General features: G+C 38.8%; 1 protein-coding gene across 4 annotated transcripts; it reads right to left on the bottom strand.

The window, feature by feature from the left end:
• Positions 1–5,008: 5,008 nt before the first annotated feature.
• LOC139603457 (carboxymethylenebutenolidase homolog) lies at positions 5,009–12,549 on the bottom strand. Of its 4 annotated transcripts, XM_071454428.1 has the most exons (8): positions 12,375–12,549; positions 10,885–10,988; positions 10,421–10,464; positions 9,878–10,100; positions 8,964–9,071; positions 7,727–7,869; positions 6,501–6,592; positions 5,009–5,509 (listed from the first exon to the last, which is right to left on the bottom strand). In XM_071454428.1, the coding sequence occupies exons 4-8, from the start codon at positions 10,090–10,092 to the stop codon at positions 5,330–5,332; spliced, it is 738 nt and encodes a 245-aa protein (XP_071310529.1). In that variant the 5' UTR covers positions 10,093–10,100; positions 10,421–10,464; positions 10,885–10,988; positions 12,375–12,549; the 3' UTR covers positions 5,009–5,329. The 4 variants fall into 4 exon arrangements, with proteins under 4 accessions (XP_071310529.1, XP_071310538.1, XP_071310519.1 ...); XM_071454437.1 differs by lacking the exon at positions 10,885–10,988; XM_071454418.1 differs by lacking the exon at positions 10,421–10,464 and having other exon boundaries at positions 12,375–12,548.
• Between the last annotated feature and the right edge of the window lie 4,700 nt (positions 12,550–17,249).

The following is a 17,249-nucleotide window of genomic DNA, read 5'->3' as shown; positions in this document are numbered from 1 at the left end:
CAGCAAAGGGTCGGCTGATGGAAAGGAGCAGCAACAAATAATGTTGCTGCAGGACATTGTTACTCCTATTTTTGCAGCTTAGAGGGATTTTAATGATGTGATTTCACAGTTATATCAGCAAAGAAAGTTCCAACATTTTATTTGTTTAGCTTTTCTAGCACTATTTGTTATACACCACTATAAAAAGAAAACATTTCTTCTGGAAAAGAAAAAATGTTCTTCTTCATCTGAAAACACAGGTGTGATATACAACCTGTATACATCAGGTGCACCCCTGAGCAGGAGGCCACTTCTACTCTACCTTGCCTGTGGAGCCAGAAGTTGGTTTCATCTTTAATAGATAACACACATGAGTGAGTCTGTCCCTTTAATTCTCACCCAGGGTATATCTGTGTCTTAGAAAGAAAAATTCTGAGTGATTTTGGAGCTAAACCAGGTGGGTGAGGAAAACAGGGGAAAGGAAGGACAATAACAAGCTCTCAGTCTATTCAAGCCATCCAACAGGATCAATTTACCTTGCACTGCTAACCTACCCTGAGCTGCTACCCCACTGCTGTCCTACTGACGGGGAGAGCTTTCCCAGCTCACTGCTCTCCAAAGCAGCATCACAGAGCACTGCAAACTACAGTTCTTGCAAATATATACAACAGGCAAGCTTATCCCTTCCCCCTGCATCTCTTTCTTCTTGCAAACACCCATTCCTAAGAATTACCTTCTGCTTTTTGCTCGAAGGAGTCAGAGGAAAAAGAAAGGGTTTTTTTTCTTTACTGAAGGACATAGGTTTTTTACTTTGGCTTAGCCACCCACCCAAAGTTTCTTAGTAATTTTCTTAATTTTCTAAGGATTCTGGGGGGGAAAAAAGGAACTTGAAAGAAATTGTCAGCAATCTATAAGCTCAACACCTGGAAGTAAAACTGAAGAACAGTTTATTAGTGCAGTTGGAACAGCTTGCAATCCCCCTAACAAATAACATTAGGATAGCTTTGCTGAAGTTCTGGGCAAATTACCAGCCCAGATGTGAAATTTCCTCACAAGCTCTTAATACAGCAGTGGCAAGAAAGGAAGGAAAGGAAATGTATTGCCACAGATGTCACCATCTGCTTCACAGATGGTCTGAAAGGGGAACTTTGTTTTGGAGTTTCATTAGCCAATTCCACTCCTCACTTTCTAAAATTTAGCATTCTGTTATTCACTAGGCTTTGATAAACTTCAGTGCAAAACATTAGAAACCAGAAAATAAGTGAAGTGTGCTGGAGGTTTCTGAAGGTATAAAGAGGAAGTAGGTACTAAATTCCCACTGCTCTTCCCATGGGAGCTCTGACTAAAGTGCTTTCAGTGGGTCTACCTTTATTTTTTGTACCTCAAATAAAATTAAACTAGATTTTTTTGTGTCCCTGTGACAAAACAACCTACCTCAAAAAATTGTGTCTTCAGTGCACCTTTCTAGAGCCTAAGGTACCACTCCTGGTCTGTGACAAGACACATTGAAATCTCATTATTTAAAGGTAGGGAGTCCAGTTTGATCACAACCAGTCCTAAACACCAAACTAAGTATGCCTGTGAATGTGGCCAAAATTAGTTACAACAAGGCATTCAGATGGATTGGACCTGAATCTTTTGGTGAAGTCATCTCTATCACATCTTCCATCAATTCTCCAAATTCCATCAAGTTCAAATTCTGGTCAGGCTTCTAGCCCTGAAGCCCCACTAATCCAGCATAGCAATCATTCAGCTCCTTCCCTAGGGCCTGCTTTGAAGAAAAAATAAGACAAAAAAGCCCTTTCAAGACCTAGCAACAGAGTTCCTTGGAGTCAGAGTTTGCAGCTGAGGAAGAGCTGCTCCCCACATTTGTGCAGTGAGTGCTGTACAGAGGGACACATTTATAAAGCAAGTGCACAGTCTCTTATAATGTACCATAAATCAGATGCCCTCCTGCCTGCAGGCCAGAAGGTGGAGGGCATTTTTTATACTGACTGAGTGCACATTATTTTATGGGAATATTGGCACTGCTATGTATATATATATCCAGGGGAGGGGGGGAAGGGGGGGTTGAGGAGAGCAGGAGTGCTTTTCCTTGTTTTTGCTGACTGTGGCCTCTACACTAAAAGCCCATTCCAATTTAGGAGTCAAAGAAGCTGAGAAAAATTAACAAGATAAAACAGTGGCTATCTGGTTTAGGCACCACAGTAAAAAAAAAACACAACAACAATAAATGTGAACTTGACAAAGAGCAATGCAGAAAAAGGAACAGAGTTGAAGAGGCATTTTGTGGATTAAAAACTGTTGTCATAAATATTTAACTGAAACCCATAAAAAAGCTCCCATTCAGCATGTAAAAAAAGTAAGCAAATTGGAGTAGAAGTTAAGCCAGTGTGATATTAAACTGATTAAAGGTAACAGATACTATCAAAATGCTTGTGCCAGTACTGAGTTTTCTGAGTCTTTCATCCTATACAGTGTATTTTACAGAATCACAAATCACTGCTAAAATTGGAAGAGACCACAGTGGGTCATCTGGTCCGACCTCATTGCTCAAGCAGAGTCATCCTAGAGCTCATTGCACAGGATTGCATCCAGACAGTCCTGGAATACCTGCAGTGAGGGAGACCCCACAGCTGCTCTGGGCAATCTGCTCCAGTCCATGGTCATCTGTACAGTAAAGTTCTTCCCCATATTCAGGTGGAACTTCCTATGCATCACTTTCTGCCCATTGCCTCTTGTCCTATTGCTTGGCACCACCAAGAAGAGCCTGGCTCTGTCCTCTTGACCCCTTCCCTGTAGATAGACACTGATGAGGCCCCTTCTCTGTCATCTTCCCTTGAGGCTGAACAGGCCCAGTTGTCCCAGCCTCTCCTTGTAAGAGAGATGTTCCAGTCGCCTCATCATTTCTGTTGCCCTCTGCTGGACCTGCTCCAGGAGCTTCATGTCTCTTGTACAGAGGAGTCCAGAACTGGACACAGCATTCCAGATGTGGCCTCACCAGAATTCAATAGAGGAGCAGGATAATCTCTCTTGACCTGCTGGCAATGACCTTTTCTAATGCACCTGGTTTTGGTTTTATTCCTATATATATAATAAAATGTAACACCTGTCCTACAGCAAGAGACGCTGAATTCTCCAAGGAAAATGAATTTTGGCAAAATACTCTTCCGTTTTACAGTCTTTCCCAATCTCAGGGAAAATTTGGCAACACTTCACCATATTCCCCAAGACATCTGTACATTCCCATAAAAAACCAAGCTGGACAGGTTTGCCAAACAAGACACTACCTTCAGAGAAACCAAGGCTCTTTTATTTAAAATCCACATAAGAGAATAGTTGTGGAGAGTTTAGTTTCATCAACTCTCTCTGTTCTCATAGCAACCCTGATAAACTGGGCATGAATCCAGAGCTGGGAATTGAATTTACACTTTACAGATTACCTGAACCACAAACCTACATTGCTTCCTTCCAGGCAGGTTTGTGCATCATTATGTTCCATTCCCTAGAGCTGGGCAGGCACACACCTCAGGTGTGCCCATGCCAGTGCATGGAGGTGTCTGCAGTTCTCTCCTGGGAAACTGTTCCTCTTCTCCCTGCTGAGAACAGAACCATGCCAGGACTGGCAGGAAGCACAGAAGTCACTGTCTGGCCCTTCCCTCTGTCTGTAAGTCGCTGGGAGTCTGCACAGATTGAGCACAAGGGTGCACGATCAGGGGAGGCATCATGGAACTTCTCCAGTGTGGAGGGACTGTTTCTTCCAGCATGACTGATGGCAACAATGCCCTGCAGACCTGAAGATGTTTTCCCTGCACTGGCTGGACCCAGTAAGAACTGAAGGCTCATCTCGCCTGAAATCATTGAGCAAGGAGATGGAAACACAATGTGCAGTGTCTAAACCACAGAACAACAATAATCACTGACCAAGGGCATGAACCAAGGAGCAAAAGAAGATTTTGCATTTTTGCCTCAGAGGTTTGGATGAAATCTTTTTGAAAGATAGATTTTCTTTAATATCAACCAGTGTGCTGCAGAGAAAACTACTTTCTCAAGGGACATACAGAGTGCATTGCAGGAAGAAAGGAGTGATGTGAAGAAGGGGGTTGAAATGGAGGGATGGTTGAAGCACTGCTGGGGATTTGGGGTCTGAGGTGGGACCCACATGGTGGGAGACTCTGAAGAGACACCATGGAGTTCAGAAACACATGCAGCTATAACTCCACCACAGACTACTTAGGCCCCCAGTTAGGAAAGAGCCAGAGGGAATGTGACTTCCTGAAGAAGCTGTCAGGCATGGCTGGCAGCAGCAAACTCAGAAAGAAAAAAATTTGTGGGGCAATGGAAACCATGGAGGGGCTGCAACTAGAAAGGCAATATTCCTTGAAAGCTCCCTGGGCTCACACATATTTACCTGAGAGGAAAATGGGCAATGTTCAGTACAATATTTTAGCCATATCTATTCCCTCAGTATCACAAATACAGGCAAGACCTCACCACATGGTTTTTGGGAATTACACTGGGAGGGTCCAAAGGAGCTGAAACAGGGTAATGTTCCCTCAGTCACTAGGAATGGGCTGTACCTTACCAATGACAATACCCAATTAAATCATAGCAGAGAGAAACCTGTGATAAAGGAACAATTTGATGAAGGATTTGCATCAAGATAATTGTGAAATGATGTGATCTCTTCTAATCTCTTCACTTTAGTAATGGTTCCCAACTTTTTGCAGCTCCCTTTCTGTTCACATACATTTCTTTTCATTTTCTTTCCCCTTCACTTTTCTAGCTCTCTTTTCATGAAATCTGAAGAGGATATTCTGTTTCCAAGAAAATCTCCCAGTCTTCCAACCCATAACATAATAATAATAATAATAATAATAATAATAATAATAATAATAATAATAATAATAATAATAATAATAATAATAATGTTTAGGTAAACAATATTTACCTAAAATCTTGGAGCTGAAAATCTCACAGTTAAACAATGGTTAACACAGCCTTAAGGAGATAACTTCTCAAGCGTGGGTAGAGTTTCAATGATTTTTAATCATGTTGATATTGATATAAAAAAATTAAACCCTCAGGTGCCAGAAAAGATTGCATATAAAATTCTAATAATTTTAAGATATACAATACCAGTGTTAAAAACCTTCTTTACATTTATATCTTTCAGCATTTTAAAAGCCATTTCTAAGCCCCTACTTAGAAGGTAAGTGCAAATAAGTAGTGTTATTGCAGAAGAGTTTTACAAAATATTTTTATGGTTGTAAGAACATTTTAAGCAATATAGTCTATTATTTTCTGATTTCCTACAACAATTGATTTTGTTTATTGGCATTAATTTAACCTAAATATATTTATTCAGCCAGTTGATCATATCCTTTCTTCCTTCCTCAATAAAAGGTTTATCTTGAGGATTGATATCTTCTCTTTTGCGATGCACAAACCCATGTGTCTGTCCAGGGTAAATTTTAACTTCATAATCAACTTTACAGTTTTGTTTAAGCTTCTGCTCCAGCAAGGTGACCTGTAACACAGAACATTCTATGTTGGCTGATTACAAAGTTAACACATTCTATATTTACAGTCCCAAAGCTGTCCTCAGTTTTTACTTTTCTGAAAGACAGACATAATTTATCCTTGCCACTGTTTTCTCTTCTACTAATTTTATACCTAAATGCATTTCTTTTACTGCACTTGCTTTATTTAACTAGGCTTTTTTTTTTCCCCCCAGTAAAATACCAGCATGTGACTGTATAAAATGTAAAAAAATATTACATGGATTACTATTAACACCTGTAAAGGTAAAAAACCTACTGCTCAGAATCATGAGAGGGTTATCATATAGTGAGCACTGTATGAGTTGCTGCTGATAGACCACCCATTAAAAAAATTGGGGCAAGAGTTTGAATTAGAAATTGAGGGAGGAGGGGCAGAGACAAAATCAGCAGTTCAAAGTGACTGGAATTTTTGCTAGGAAAGTTAAAGGCAACATCGCTCAATAAAAACATGTTTCCCTTTGATCCCCTTGGCAGATAATAATCTTTCTCCAACCATTCTCCACTCAGGCTCCAGAGAAAGGCTGTTGACAGAGTGACAGAAAGGAGAATCTCTGCAGGACAGGGGGGAAAGGAAAATTATGGCTACAGGATCTTTTTAATTCTCCTACAAGTGATTCCATTGGAACAGGCAGATTTTATGGACCATTGGTATCACTAAAAAGGGTCTCCTATCTTAAACTTGTCAGAAGGCTTTCTTTGGATAACCATGAGCTCTTTTCCTAGGAACTGATGAAAATCACCCAAATTTCCAAACAGCAACAGAAAATGCTTTTAGTGTCATGGTAAAACTTTTTTATTTGGGGATAAACAACAACAATTTGTGAAGAAGTACTGTAAGAGTTAGAGAAAGAGAAAGAAAAGTACAAATTAGTTTTCTACTTTGTGTTCATTAAAACCAAATCACAAAGCAAGCACAAAAAGCATTAAAAAGACAAATATCTGTGATGGGAAACTCACCTGCTCCAATGGAATAATGTTATCCTTCTCACCAAAAATGAAGAAGGTAGGATGCAGCAGACTGTGTTTGTCCTCAAAACGGCTGATCACTCCTAAAGAAGAAGAAAACATACATACAAGAAGTTATGCTACCTAAAGTAGCTAAAACACTACAAAATCTGTACAGTGAAGCTTCGAGACATTTTCGTTAGTTACAGCTGATCGGTTTGTAGTGGAATTTAACACACTCTGCTTAAAATTCCCTTTTGGGGTGGAATGTTTGCAATGTCATTAAAGGTAACATCAGTTGTATGAAAAAGAGACCGAAGACCAGTTCTGTGGGAAAAATCAGGAAAGAATTGTTACACTTGCCCATTTTTGTGGGTTGCTTTAAGCAACTGCTTCTGACCACTGTCAGAGACAGGGTTCTGTGAGAGATGGACACTTTGGGACTGCTCACCTCTGGCTTGAGAAGACCATTTTTAAGATAATTGTTACTATTCATCATTCCACATAAATGGTTACAATTTCAGTGTACATATATTTACACTGATATGATTTCATAACAGATTGACATTGTAATTTTGACTATTCAAATGCATTTGAATACAAGTTACAGTAGAACTAACCAACTGCCACCCTGGCTACTCTTTTCATTCCTGAGATTATTACAACAAAAAAGTAAAATATTAGCAAGTAACACTGTTGAATGGACTCAACTATATCAGTGCAGCAAAACAATCCCAATAGTCTTTCTGTAAAAATATCTTCAATTTGCTTTCACCTTTAATTAAAATAAGTTGGTCTGGGTTCTGTAGAAGTACAGAGGTTAATAAGAAAAATATCAAAGGCAGCATAAATGCACTGAGTAATGTGTGAGACTACAGAGTTAAAAAAGAGAGCTAAAAATGGGTCCTATTAGTAATGAGGGACAGCTGTCTAAAAGATGCAATAGATGCACCTAGAAGCCCTTTTGTCACCGCCACAAAATGAGTGAGGCCATGGCATTTGGCACTATGTTCACATATGTGATCCTGGTCACGCCACTCTTTAAATACATAGATCTTGCTGGGTACACTTAAGTGTAAAATTGTGAGTGTGCAAAATCAAATCACTAATAGATTATTTATAATAAAATCACCCTGTTCCACTAGAAGTCACACTGAATTTTGTTACAGCAATAGCCCTAAAGAATTGCTTCCTGGACTGGTATTCTGCTCAGAATGCAGCAGGTATTTCAGGCTCACCATAGAGGGACACTCCAGTCTTTAAATGGGGATTTTTCAGCATCAGATGTTGCACTGCCGCTCCACCCCAGCAAAACCCAATGACACCAATCTTCTCCGCACCACACTGGTCCTTCAGATACTTGAGGACGACATCAACTTCTCTGAGACATGCAAATGAAAGTGAGTTAAGGTTCTAGCCCGTTTCTCTGCCTCTTTGGTGGCTGCTGCTCTAAGTCTGGGCAGGTGGTGGTGCTCTAGGTGGGCATCAGTCTGCTCCTGGGACAAAGTGACTGTCTTTGCATCACTCCTGGTTTTTCTCTTTCCCTTACTTATCAAGTTGTCTTTATCTCAACCCATGAGTTTTCTTGCTTTGTTTCCCATATTCTCTCCCCTGTTCCTCTTGTGGGAGCAACTAAATGATAGCCCAGGTTGTTGGCTGCTGGTTGGGGTCAACCCATAACACTACTTTACTATTATTAATTTCTAAAATACATGACAAACTCCAGGGGAGAAGACAGACAAAGGAGAAAATCAGTCTTCCTAGATCATTATTACTAGGACATGAGGTGATTTTATGAACAGTCCAATTAATTTCACAAATAGCAGTAGTTATCATGTAGGGGAACACAAAATTTTGATATCCACAGCCAGTCAAGAGCATCCTGTTATCACAAATGTGACTTACATGCAAAACATCTCTCACAAGGATGACAAATATTTTATAAAATTGTGGAAGCAAATTTCCAACTGTTTTTTCTAAATCAGCAGTTACTTTATGCAATCAACCAATGTGGCAGATAAAAATGGGAAAAATACAGAAAAGTGGGAAAGCAGTATGCTTTGAACTAGCTGTGATCTGATGGGGAGCAGAAAAAACGTTCCCTCATTGCATAGTGTCTGCACTTGTACCCTATCTAAAATCCATGGAATTTGTGCCTTCCTGAGGGATCCAAGTGGCCAGAGTGAGCTACATTTTCTAGCCTTTGCTGGTTCTTTTCTTTTCATTCATTCATTTTCCTTCTAATTTCTGCACAAACACTGGGAACTTTTAAGATTGAAATGTCTACTTTTATCTGTAAAGCACCACTCACATAACCATGAGCTTGTCCCGTGAGCTGCATGAACTTTCTATTTGTGGACATCCAGCTATATTTGACCCACTAATTATTTAGGATCTAATTTTACATTTTTACTGAGGCAAAAATTCCTATGAAATAGGGATGTCCCCTCGGTGGACGAGGAACAATGGCTGTACTTGTCTATTTTGCCGGCATCTCGTGTTTTCACCCAGTCATTGAAAGATGCCCAGTCATTAGAAGGTTTCCAAGCTTCTTGTCCCACAAAAAAATCTGGGCAGATGGCTCTGCAGGAAAAATGAGAATATTTTATGTCCATGAAATAATACTGGAAAGGGATTAAAGGGAAGGCCATGTGTACTACACAACAAATTCTTTTGCTGAACGAATACATAGTACTTAACCCACACCAAAGCAGTATACCAGCAACCCTCAATAATTTTCTACATCTAAAAAGGAGACTTAGTATAATTTCCAGTTACATTTTACCCTGCTAAAATTCATTACTTAATTTGATAAATAGTTAACTGTAACTGAAAATCCTTGGTGGTTTCCTACCAAACTTAAAAAAGAAATTCAAAACCAAACCACAGAAACTACAATTTACATGGTATCTATGTTTGGCCTGGAAGGAACACTAACCCAGTAATACAGGAAAGAGGATACTCAATATGCTTTTCTCAATATGCTTTACACATATTTGAGAATTTGTTTCTCTATTTGGCACAAGTTAGTACACTTTCCTTTCCTAACAAGATCTTCGCATCTTTGGAATTTTTACCATAACAGCCAAGTTGCACAGAGGAAGGGACGAAGCAGGCTGCTAGAGGCTCATGAGGATGAAAGATGCAGCATAAGAAAATTTTAGGTTTCTCCCCTGTTCTTCTGTGCTTACATACTAACTCATTATGGTAAGACTACTCAATTATTTTAGACTTCTTTTCACTGTTTTAGCAGTAAGCTCCTTGGAGAAAGGGGTAAAGAAAGACTGTGAAATTATTTGTGTTTGTATGCTTTACATGAAAAAAGGGAACAGTTGGTTCAACAAACTTTCTTATTAAAAAGACACTTTGAAAACAGTAATATTTCTTACATGTATCCATTAGTTGTTAGCATATCAGCTATGTATCTGGTGTTTGGGAGTTGCCACCCAAATATGTCGTGAATCACAATGACAGCTTTGTCAGTGCTGGCAGAAGGTTTGCAGACGTATGCCTTGATGTGCCCAACTTGCACCTCCTGCCCACGGCCTCCATAGTCAAACCTGTCCCCAATATCACATGGGCAGGGCCTCGATTCATTGGCCATGTGTGATGCTAAGGAAAAAAAAAACATTCAGAAGTGAATACCAAAGCATGCCACACTGAAAAATGTCAGCAGTATCATCAGCTATTGAATTTTTTTAATCATTACAGTAATAGGATGAACATGCTCATTACTGTTTGATCTAAAATGAAGCATTACTCAAAAAGCCCATTGGGTTATTTAACATAAATAAGTTTATTGTTAGTTTCTTATGTTATGAAGTCTTCAGCAGGAACCTGGTACATGCTAGGATTTCCATGCCCTACAGTGAGTAGTACAATAAAAATAAAGTTAAGAGCAAGCAGCAAGGCAACCATCACAAACTATTTACATAGCGATGAAGCCAGTCCTTCCACTCCTCATCATGTGTATTTCCTGTCAGGAATGCATAGCTTTCTTTAGTAGACAGTAAAGGCTCAATACAAGACTCAGCAATTTGAAAGAAAAAAACAACAACTACTGTGTATAGAGATATAACTACACATAGGTTAAGCACTATATTTTCATCCAGAGACTTAAAATATTACATAGCTGAAATTTTCAGTGTAAATAAATCCTTTTTCTAAACAGCTTTAGCCTCAAGTGTTGCAGACTTTTGAAGAAGGATACTTAAGAAAGATGCAAAAAAAAATGTACCAGCACGGAACATAAAGAACCAAATTCCTAAAGTTGAGCGAAATCTTTTACCAAGAAGGTAAGAGTAGGATATGGTTAATTTTTTTTCAAACTATTGCTTAAATAAAAATAAACAAGTAATTCACAAAGGTCAAAAAGTACCAGCAGAATCCAACACACCTGTAGGTAGCTCCTTGGACTCAAGTTAATGATTTTCTGCCATCAAGCTTAGGTTAACCAACTGAGTAAACAGAGAATAACTCCTTTGAATATTCACAGAGCATCTACAAATGATTCAAGAACATGGAAAGAATTTAGATAAGCTTTACCCAAGCTCTCTACAGATAAATCATGTGTATTCCCATAGAAACTTTGCTAGTAAAGAAACAAGGATCTTCAAACTTGACTGTGTCAAAAATACAGACAGAAACAGTAAAAAGAGTTTACTGAACTGTCCCTGGACAAGTGGGACTTAAAGATTTGTGGCAGTAAAGGGACAGCTTTAGGAAAGCCAACAACTTGGCAGACAGAAAATTTGGACACAATTCTAGAGGGCAATATATTCTGGATTTGCAGACTTTAAAATTCAGAATCTCCCAAGCAGTATCACCAGGGCTAGACTGCAGATACCAGGAGATTTCAGTTTTGCAGATCAGTTCAGATCATTTGAAGACAAGCTGAGTCATATTTGAAAGCTGTATTATCTCTGGGCACACATCTATACTAGTACTCTACCTTTTCTTTTTTTTCTTTTTTAAATAAGCCACACCCATAAGTGCCCTTTTTTCTCTGCAGGTTGTGGTCTCCTGCAGAGAGAGGAGGAGGGATTAAATATTAAAGAAACTTACACTTCAGAACTCCAGAAACACAAATGCAATGCCCTCACTGGTATAACCTCAAAGGCTTTAATTGAAAACATTTCATACTATGTGATAAAATGTAAAGCAACACATAGAACATGAAATATTTAAAGATGTAGATATATTCACTGATGAAAACATCTCCAGATGCAAGACTGTGAGGGATAGCATTGACTTGTATGGTTTATAAGCCATATACACTTGCAAGCTCTGTAGCACAGGCAAGACACTTCAGTGTTTCTGCATCTACTGTAGTACATACAAACAGCATCTTTCCCCATTCTTAAGATGCTATTGAAACATTGCTTAAAAATTAATTTCCCCCTCTTACATTGATCAAAGCTATTATTTTAGGAGGATCTGAAAACCCACAGCCTTGGTGTACCACCATTGCCACCTGCAAGCACTTGAGAATTTACTGGAAGACCAAACAAGAATTGATTTTCAGATACTTCAATCTACAGCCAGTAAAAATGTAAAGATACTGCTGTGTGGCACCATCACTTTAAACACACTCTCCTACGTCTTCCTCCTCAGAGGTCTTCCCCACCTCTGGGGTGAAAATAACAGGTTTCTGAACCATCATCTCAAAAAGAAAAAAAAAAAAGGGGGGGGGGGAATAAAGAAAGGGAAGAAAGTAAAGAAAGTAACCCCCAATTGCATTTAAATGAGCTTGCACCCTGCCTGCAAATAAAATGAAAGTCTCCCGAACATGCTGAGTCACCTCGCAAGCGCTTGTTCTACGTTTCTGAGGAAAAAAAAAAAAAAAAGCCATGACTTTCAAAAAAACCCAAACAAACCCGCACATACCTGTAGCGCTGCAGGTGTGCGAGACTGTAGAAGCAGGATGCAGGAGCTCGGCGTGGATGGTTGTGGCAGAACTGGATCCCCAAACAAAGCGCTCACTCCCAAAACGAAAGGGGAGAGCGCAGGGATCGGGTTCCTTTAAAAGAGTTACATAAGCCCCTGCCTTTATCTTTGTGCCTGGCCGAGTGACGAAGGCCGCTCTTTTTAAAGCTGTTCATCTCACTGCCACCCTGGGCGGGGTGTGCTGCCATCGCCCCAAGATTTCTTTTGAACTTGCATGAAATGGTATTTACCCCTGGAGGGCTTTTTCTTTCATGTTTCCAAAACATGTTGATTTAGCTGAACAATCCAACTAGGTTTTTTTTCTTTTTTTTTTCTTTTTTTTTAAGAGTGTTCTTTGTTTTCCAAAGGTTGGTGTCGTACCACTTTCGAATACTACGTTGGCACAATTAATTCCCGAGACTATTTATCCATGGGTAAAAGGTATATTTAAAGTCATCAGCAGGGTGAGGTAGTGAAGGAGAAATGTCATTTCAAAGCTTTATACTAGACAAATGTTATACACTGCAGGAAAAATATTTTTTCTTCAGAATGAAAATAAGTAGCATGTAAGAAAGTAATAACTTTCTAGATTGCTGTACCTCCATGCTATTCAGTAAGTGTTTAAATTAGAGACATTTTTATCCTACTACAGGATACTTTATGCATTTTTTTTCTTTTTGTTTTTAGTTTCTGGCTGACCCTTGTATCCTTCCCACTCTCCCCATTTTCTTTTTATTAGGATTATTTTGTAAAGACCCTTAGCTAAATATATTAGCAACCCAAAATTCCCTGCTTCCTCAGAGGTGCTGTCTATGAAGTAGACTAAATGTGCACTAGTCTAACACACTTTTGCCTTACAGTTTAGTCCTCACACATAAGGTGTTTGCTTATATTTTAAGTTACTTCATTAGGGCTCTTTGTTTGCAATCCCTAAAATAAAGTAAAACAAATTAAAAAAAAAGCCCATCGATGATTTCCAGAGCAAAGTCATAAGGCTCAAACCCCAATCTTTTTGTTTTATGTTTCTTGGCTCTTCTCACTTGTGTGCCACAAATTATAGCACACAAGGACATTAGGTACTCCATATCAACTTTGGAGAACAGCAGTCAAATAAATGAGAGAACAATTGTGAGTTTTCATCATTCACAGAAAACAAAAATGGCAGCAATGCTTGCAGAACCTTCTGTCCACTAGAGCTGTTAACCACATTTCCACTTTCTTAGTCATGTGGAAATAATTCTTTATATGTAAGACTATTCCACTTTACCTTAATATCAAGATTAAACTTTGGAAACTGAACTGCTTTTAATTTCCTATTGTTTCATGTTCCTTGATAGGCAATCCATGCTGATTTTTCACTTAGAAGTCATAACTTAATTCAATGCATCCACCATCTCTGTGCATGCATTTGGCTGCATTTCACAATGTAAACACTCACCTCTTTCAGATCTCACATTTCCTGCTCCTACTCAGAGACTTACAGTTTTATCATGAATATTTGGCTGTACCTGTAGGAACTATAATATATGTTATATATATTATACATATATTAAAAATACACATATATAAACTACACATTTATAACATAACTATGATAATATGGTTCTGTAGCTGTCTACCCTTTCATTTCATGAAACTACTGCATGTCAGTTTGTTTTTTTCTTTTTGCTTAGTCACAGTGTTAGTGTTGCAGTTCACATGCCATTCCAGAATTTATGAATGACTGCTGTTCTCTAAATAGATGTCCTGATCATCCTCTCCCACATTAACAAACCTTCCAACACTAATGGAACACCACTAATGTGGAGTTATCTGTGTTTGACACTGGGGCAAATTAAGGCACAATACTTCCAGACTTCTGCATTCTTCTCTTGGAAAATAAGTGTTATGACAGCTGTATCACCCAGGAAACAGCTGCATTTATATATTACAGATAGGTGGTGTCACACAGAAATCAACAGTTAATCAGCAGTTTCAGGTCAGAATTCTCTGGGGACCTCCCCATGAGAAAGATGGAGAGCCATTAGCAGCATATAACGTAGGAACACCTTAACAATCCCATTAAGAGAAATACAGGTCATTAGTACTGTTGACTATCTTTACATGAGAGACACCACAATAAATATTTTGCTGATGGTATATTTAATTTGAGAGACTGTCATTAGTAAAATTAAGACTTCCCTAAATTATATTTTTCTCCCCATTTAAATGATATGCCGTCTTTATCTGTAGCACTGAAAAGGTGAAAAGGGGCATACACTCATGTTTGGTTTTCTAATAGAAGCACCTGATGAAGATATGAGGCAGCTGGGTTCAAAGTAATGATCACGAGCCTTTCTCCCTCTTTAATTATAAGGCATAATTAAACCACGGGAGTCACAGTCACAAGGTGAGCTAGAGCTGAGCAGCTCAAGCAAGTTCCAAAAGGGTCTGGCTAATCCACAGACTCTTGGTCCACCAGCGGCCATTTGACACAGTTGCAGGACTGGCATTAGAAATTTCTAGCGCAGAAATCCCCTGAAGCACAGGTTGCCAGGATGTTTAGCAAGGGGGAATATTCCTTACTGCTGGCCACAAATGGAGAATGGGTGCTGAGGAGGATACAGTCTTGAGCTGATGAGACATGGAGAATTGTGTCATATCACTGACAGAAGAACTAAGGAACAAGATACATCATGCAAAAAAACATGGATTGTTTTTGAAATGTGGGATTTCTTTTTCAGGGAGCAGCCATGGTTGTAAGCCTCACATTAAAATATCCTTTCTGCACCTTGCAATGCACACTTCAATTCCTAAACTGGTCAGTTTAGGAATCTATGGTGTTTCAATGTGCCACAGGGAAACCAAGAGAGTAGAACCCCCTCTGAATAACCTTAGCCACAAATTTTGAAAGATATGTGCTCCCTTACATCACCTGCTAAACACACATCTGCCACCAGGCTACAAGTCAAAAAAGCTTCATCTCTCTAAATGAGCTTCACCAAGCAATGTGTTCGTGTTCCTAAATTTTGGGCTTGTGATTTATTTGGAACATAGATGAACAAGGGTCATAATACACAGATTAATTTACCTTTAGTCGAACTTCAAACATGAATCTCAAGGAACTGGAGAGTATTTCAAAGCATGTTAAAGCACAGCATCCACTTTTGCATTCAGATTCTAGAAAATTTGCTAAAAGGAGGCCTCCCAATTGCAAAGGCATGGACATAACAAAGGTATTTCCTATGTGAAATATATGGCAGTGCCACATACACTATAACTGAACAAGAAGCCTCTAACAGACACATTTGGATGTGATTTATCACATCCTACATGGTTTATGGGTTCCTAGACCAATAGAAAAAGTGTCCTACAGCAAAGGATAGGTCCCTGAGTAGGGTACTCCAAAACAGCAGTGGAATTCTTATGAAACTTTTCTATTTAGGTTAGTAACCATATTTTTACAAAAGAAAGATACTTAAAAATATAGATATAGATAGATTTCATTCTTTTCCTAGGTTACATTAGCCCTTCTATGTCCAGTTCTATTTTTCTGCTTGGTTTTTTTGATCTTCAAGCACTATTAGGAGGCTGAGTTTTAACTCACAATTTAGGATGGAAATTAAAACATGCAGAAATCAAAGATGATGGAGGCTATTAGCATATTTGATGAAGGGGAATTAAGTCATCTTTTTCATCAAAAATGAAAGATTTAGGGTTCGTGAAATTGAATATATCATCAAAATCTTTGATTAGTCCTGGAAAAAATGAAAACAAAATCTTCAATTGACATTTTAGGGGAAATCCAGACTCAAATAGAGCATTCTGCTTCTGCAGTGAGAAATTTTCATATCTCACACAATATGTAGCCATACATACTAGCTTTATTTTGAAGCTACTGGTATCATGGCTCCTCAAAAGATAAATTTTTCTAGAATAAAACTCTATTTAAGCCAGTTTCTTAGTATAGACAGAATAATTGAATTAAGACTTCAAAGATATCTTCTATGCATACAAGCTTGAGTTCTTTCAAACTGACAGGGAGAAGCAATGTTTTAGTAAGCAGTCTAAAATGTCCATTCTGAGAACATCAGGAAAGGGCAACTCAGCTATCCAAGCTTCTTGAGCAGAGCGCAAAAGGAAATCTGATGTTAAAATAAAGGAAAGCTGTTGTTAAATAACTGCAATCCAACTTGGCAGAGCAGCTACAACAAAAATAACGCTCTCTGCTCTGTCTCTGCAGTATGCAGAGCATACTGGGTGAAGTTCTGTCTCTGCAGTATGCAGAGCAGTAGTAAACAGGAAAAAGGAAGCTAAATTGGGAAAGTGACCCAAGGACAACATGAATGTGTGTCCAGATCCAAATTAAGGACATGTCTGCTATGACCCTTCCAAAACTAGGAACGAATATCCTCACCACCCTCTTCTTTTCATAGTATCCTTCCAACTCTCCTAAAAATATCTCTCTTCATCAGGTGATAGCGTCATTTGAAAAAATGATGCTGCACCAAGTGTTTAGGCTACCCAACAGGCTTATGCATGTGTACCTGCTTGTAGGACATTCTTGGATTTACCTACCATAGAGAGATGCACCAGCCTTTAATTCCAAGTGTGTGATCATCAGGTGACCTACATCAGCACCACCCACTCAAAAACCAATGACCCCTAATTTCTTTGCACCACACTGATCCCTTAGGTATTTCAGGACAGCATCAGCTTCTCTGGGACATGTAAGGAAATGCAAATCGAGCAACCATAGTAAAACCAGTATCTGAATATATGAAAATACAGAGGTGCAAAAGTGACTGTCACCATATTGTGCTGCTACTAGATTTTCTTTTGTGTACTTTAAATAAT

Source organism: Agelaius tricolor, unplaced genomic scaffold (assembly GCF_023055355.1).
Source record: "Agelaius tricolor isolate 1412-34295 unplaced genomic scaffold, bAgeTri1.0.p SCAF_2, whole genome shotgun sequence".
NCBI classification, from domain to species: domain Eukaryota; kingdom Metazoa; phylum Chordata; class Aves; order Passeriformes; family Icteridae; genus Agelaius; species Agelaius tricolor.
The sequence above is the reverse complement of the archived record's forward strand: the minus strand, read 5'-3'. Positions and strand labels throughout refer to the sequence as shown.

Bases quoted from the DNA above. Each gene is read 5' to 3' on its own strand.
- LOC139603457 (XM_071454428.1), bottom strand. From the start codon at position 10,092: ATGGCCAATGAATCGAGGCCCTGCCCATGTGATATTGGGGACAGGTTT. The intron at 9,072-9,877 runs GTAAGAAATATT...TTTTTCCTGCAG, and splicing joins CTAACAACTAATGGATACAT to AGCCATCTGCCCAGATTTTT. The intron at 7,870-8,963 runs GTACAGCCATTG...TGCATGTCTCAG, and splicing joins GATGCCGGCAAAATAGACAA to AGAAGTTGATGTCGTCCTCA.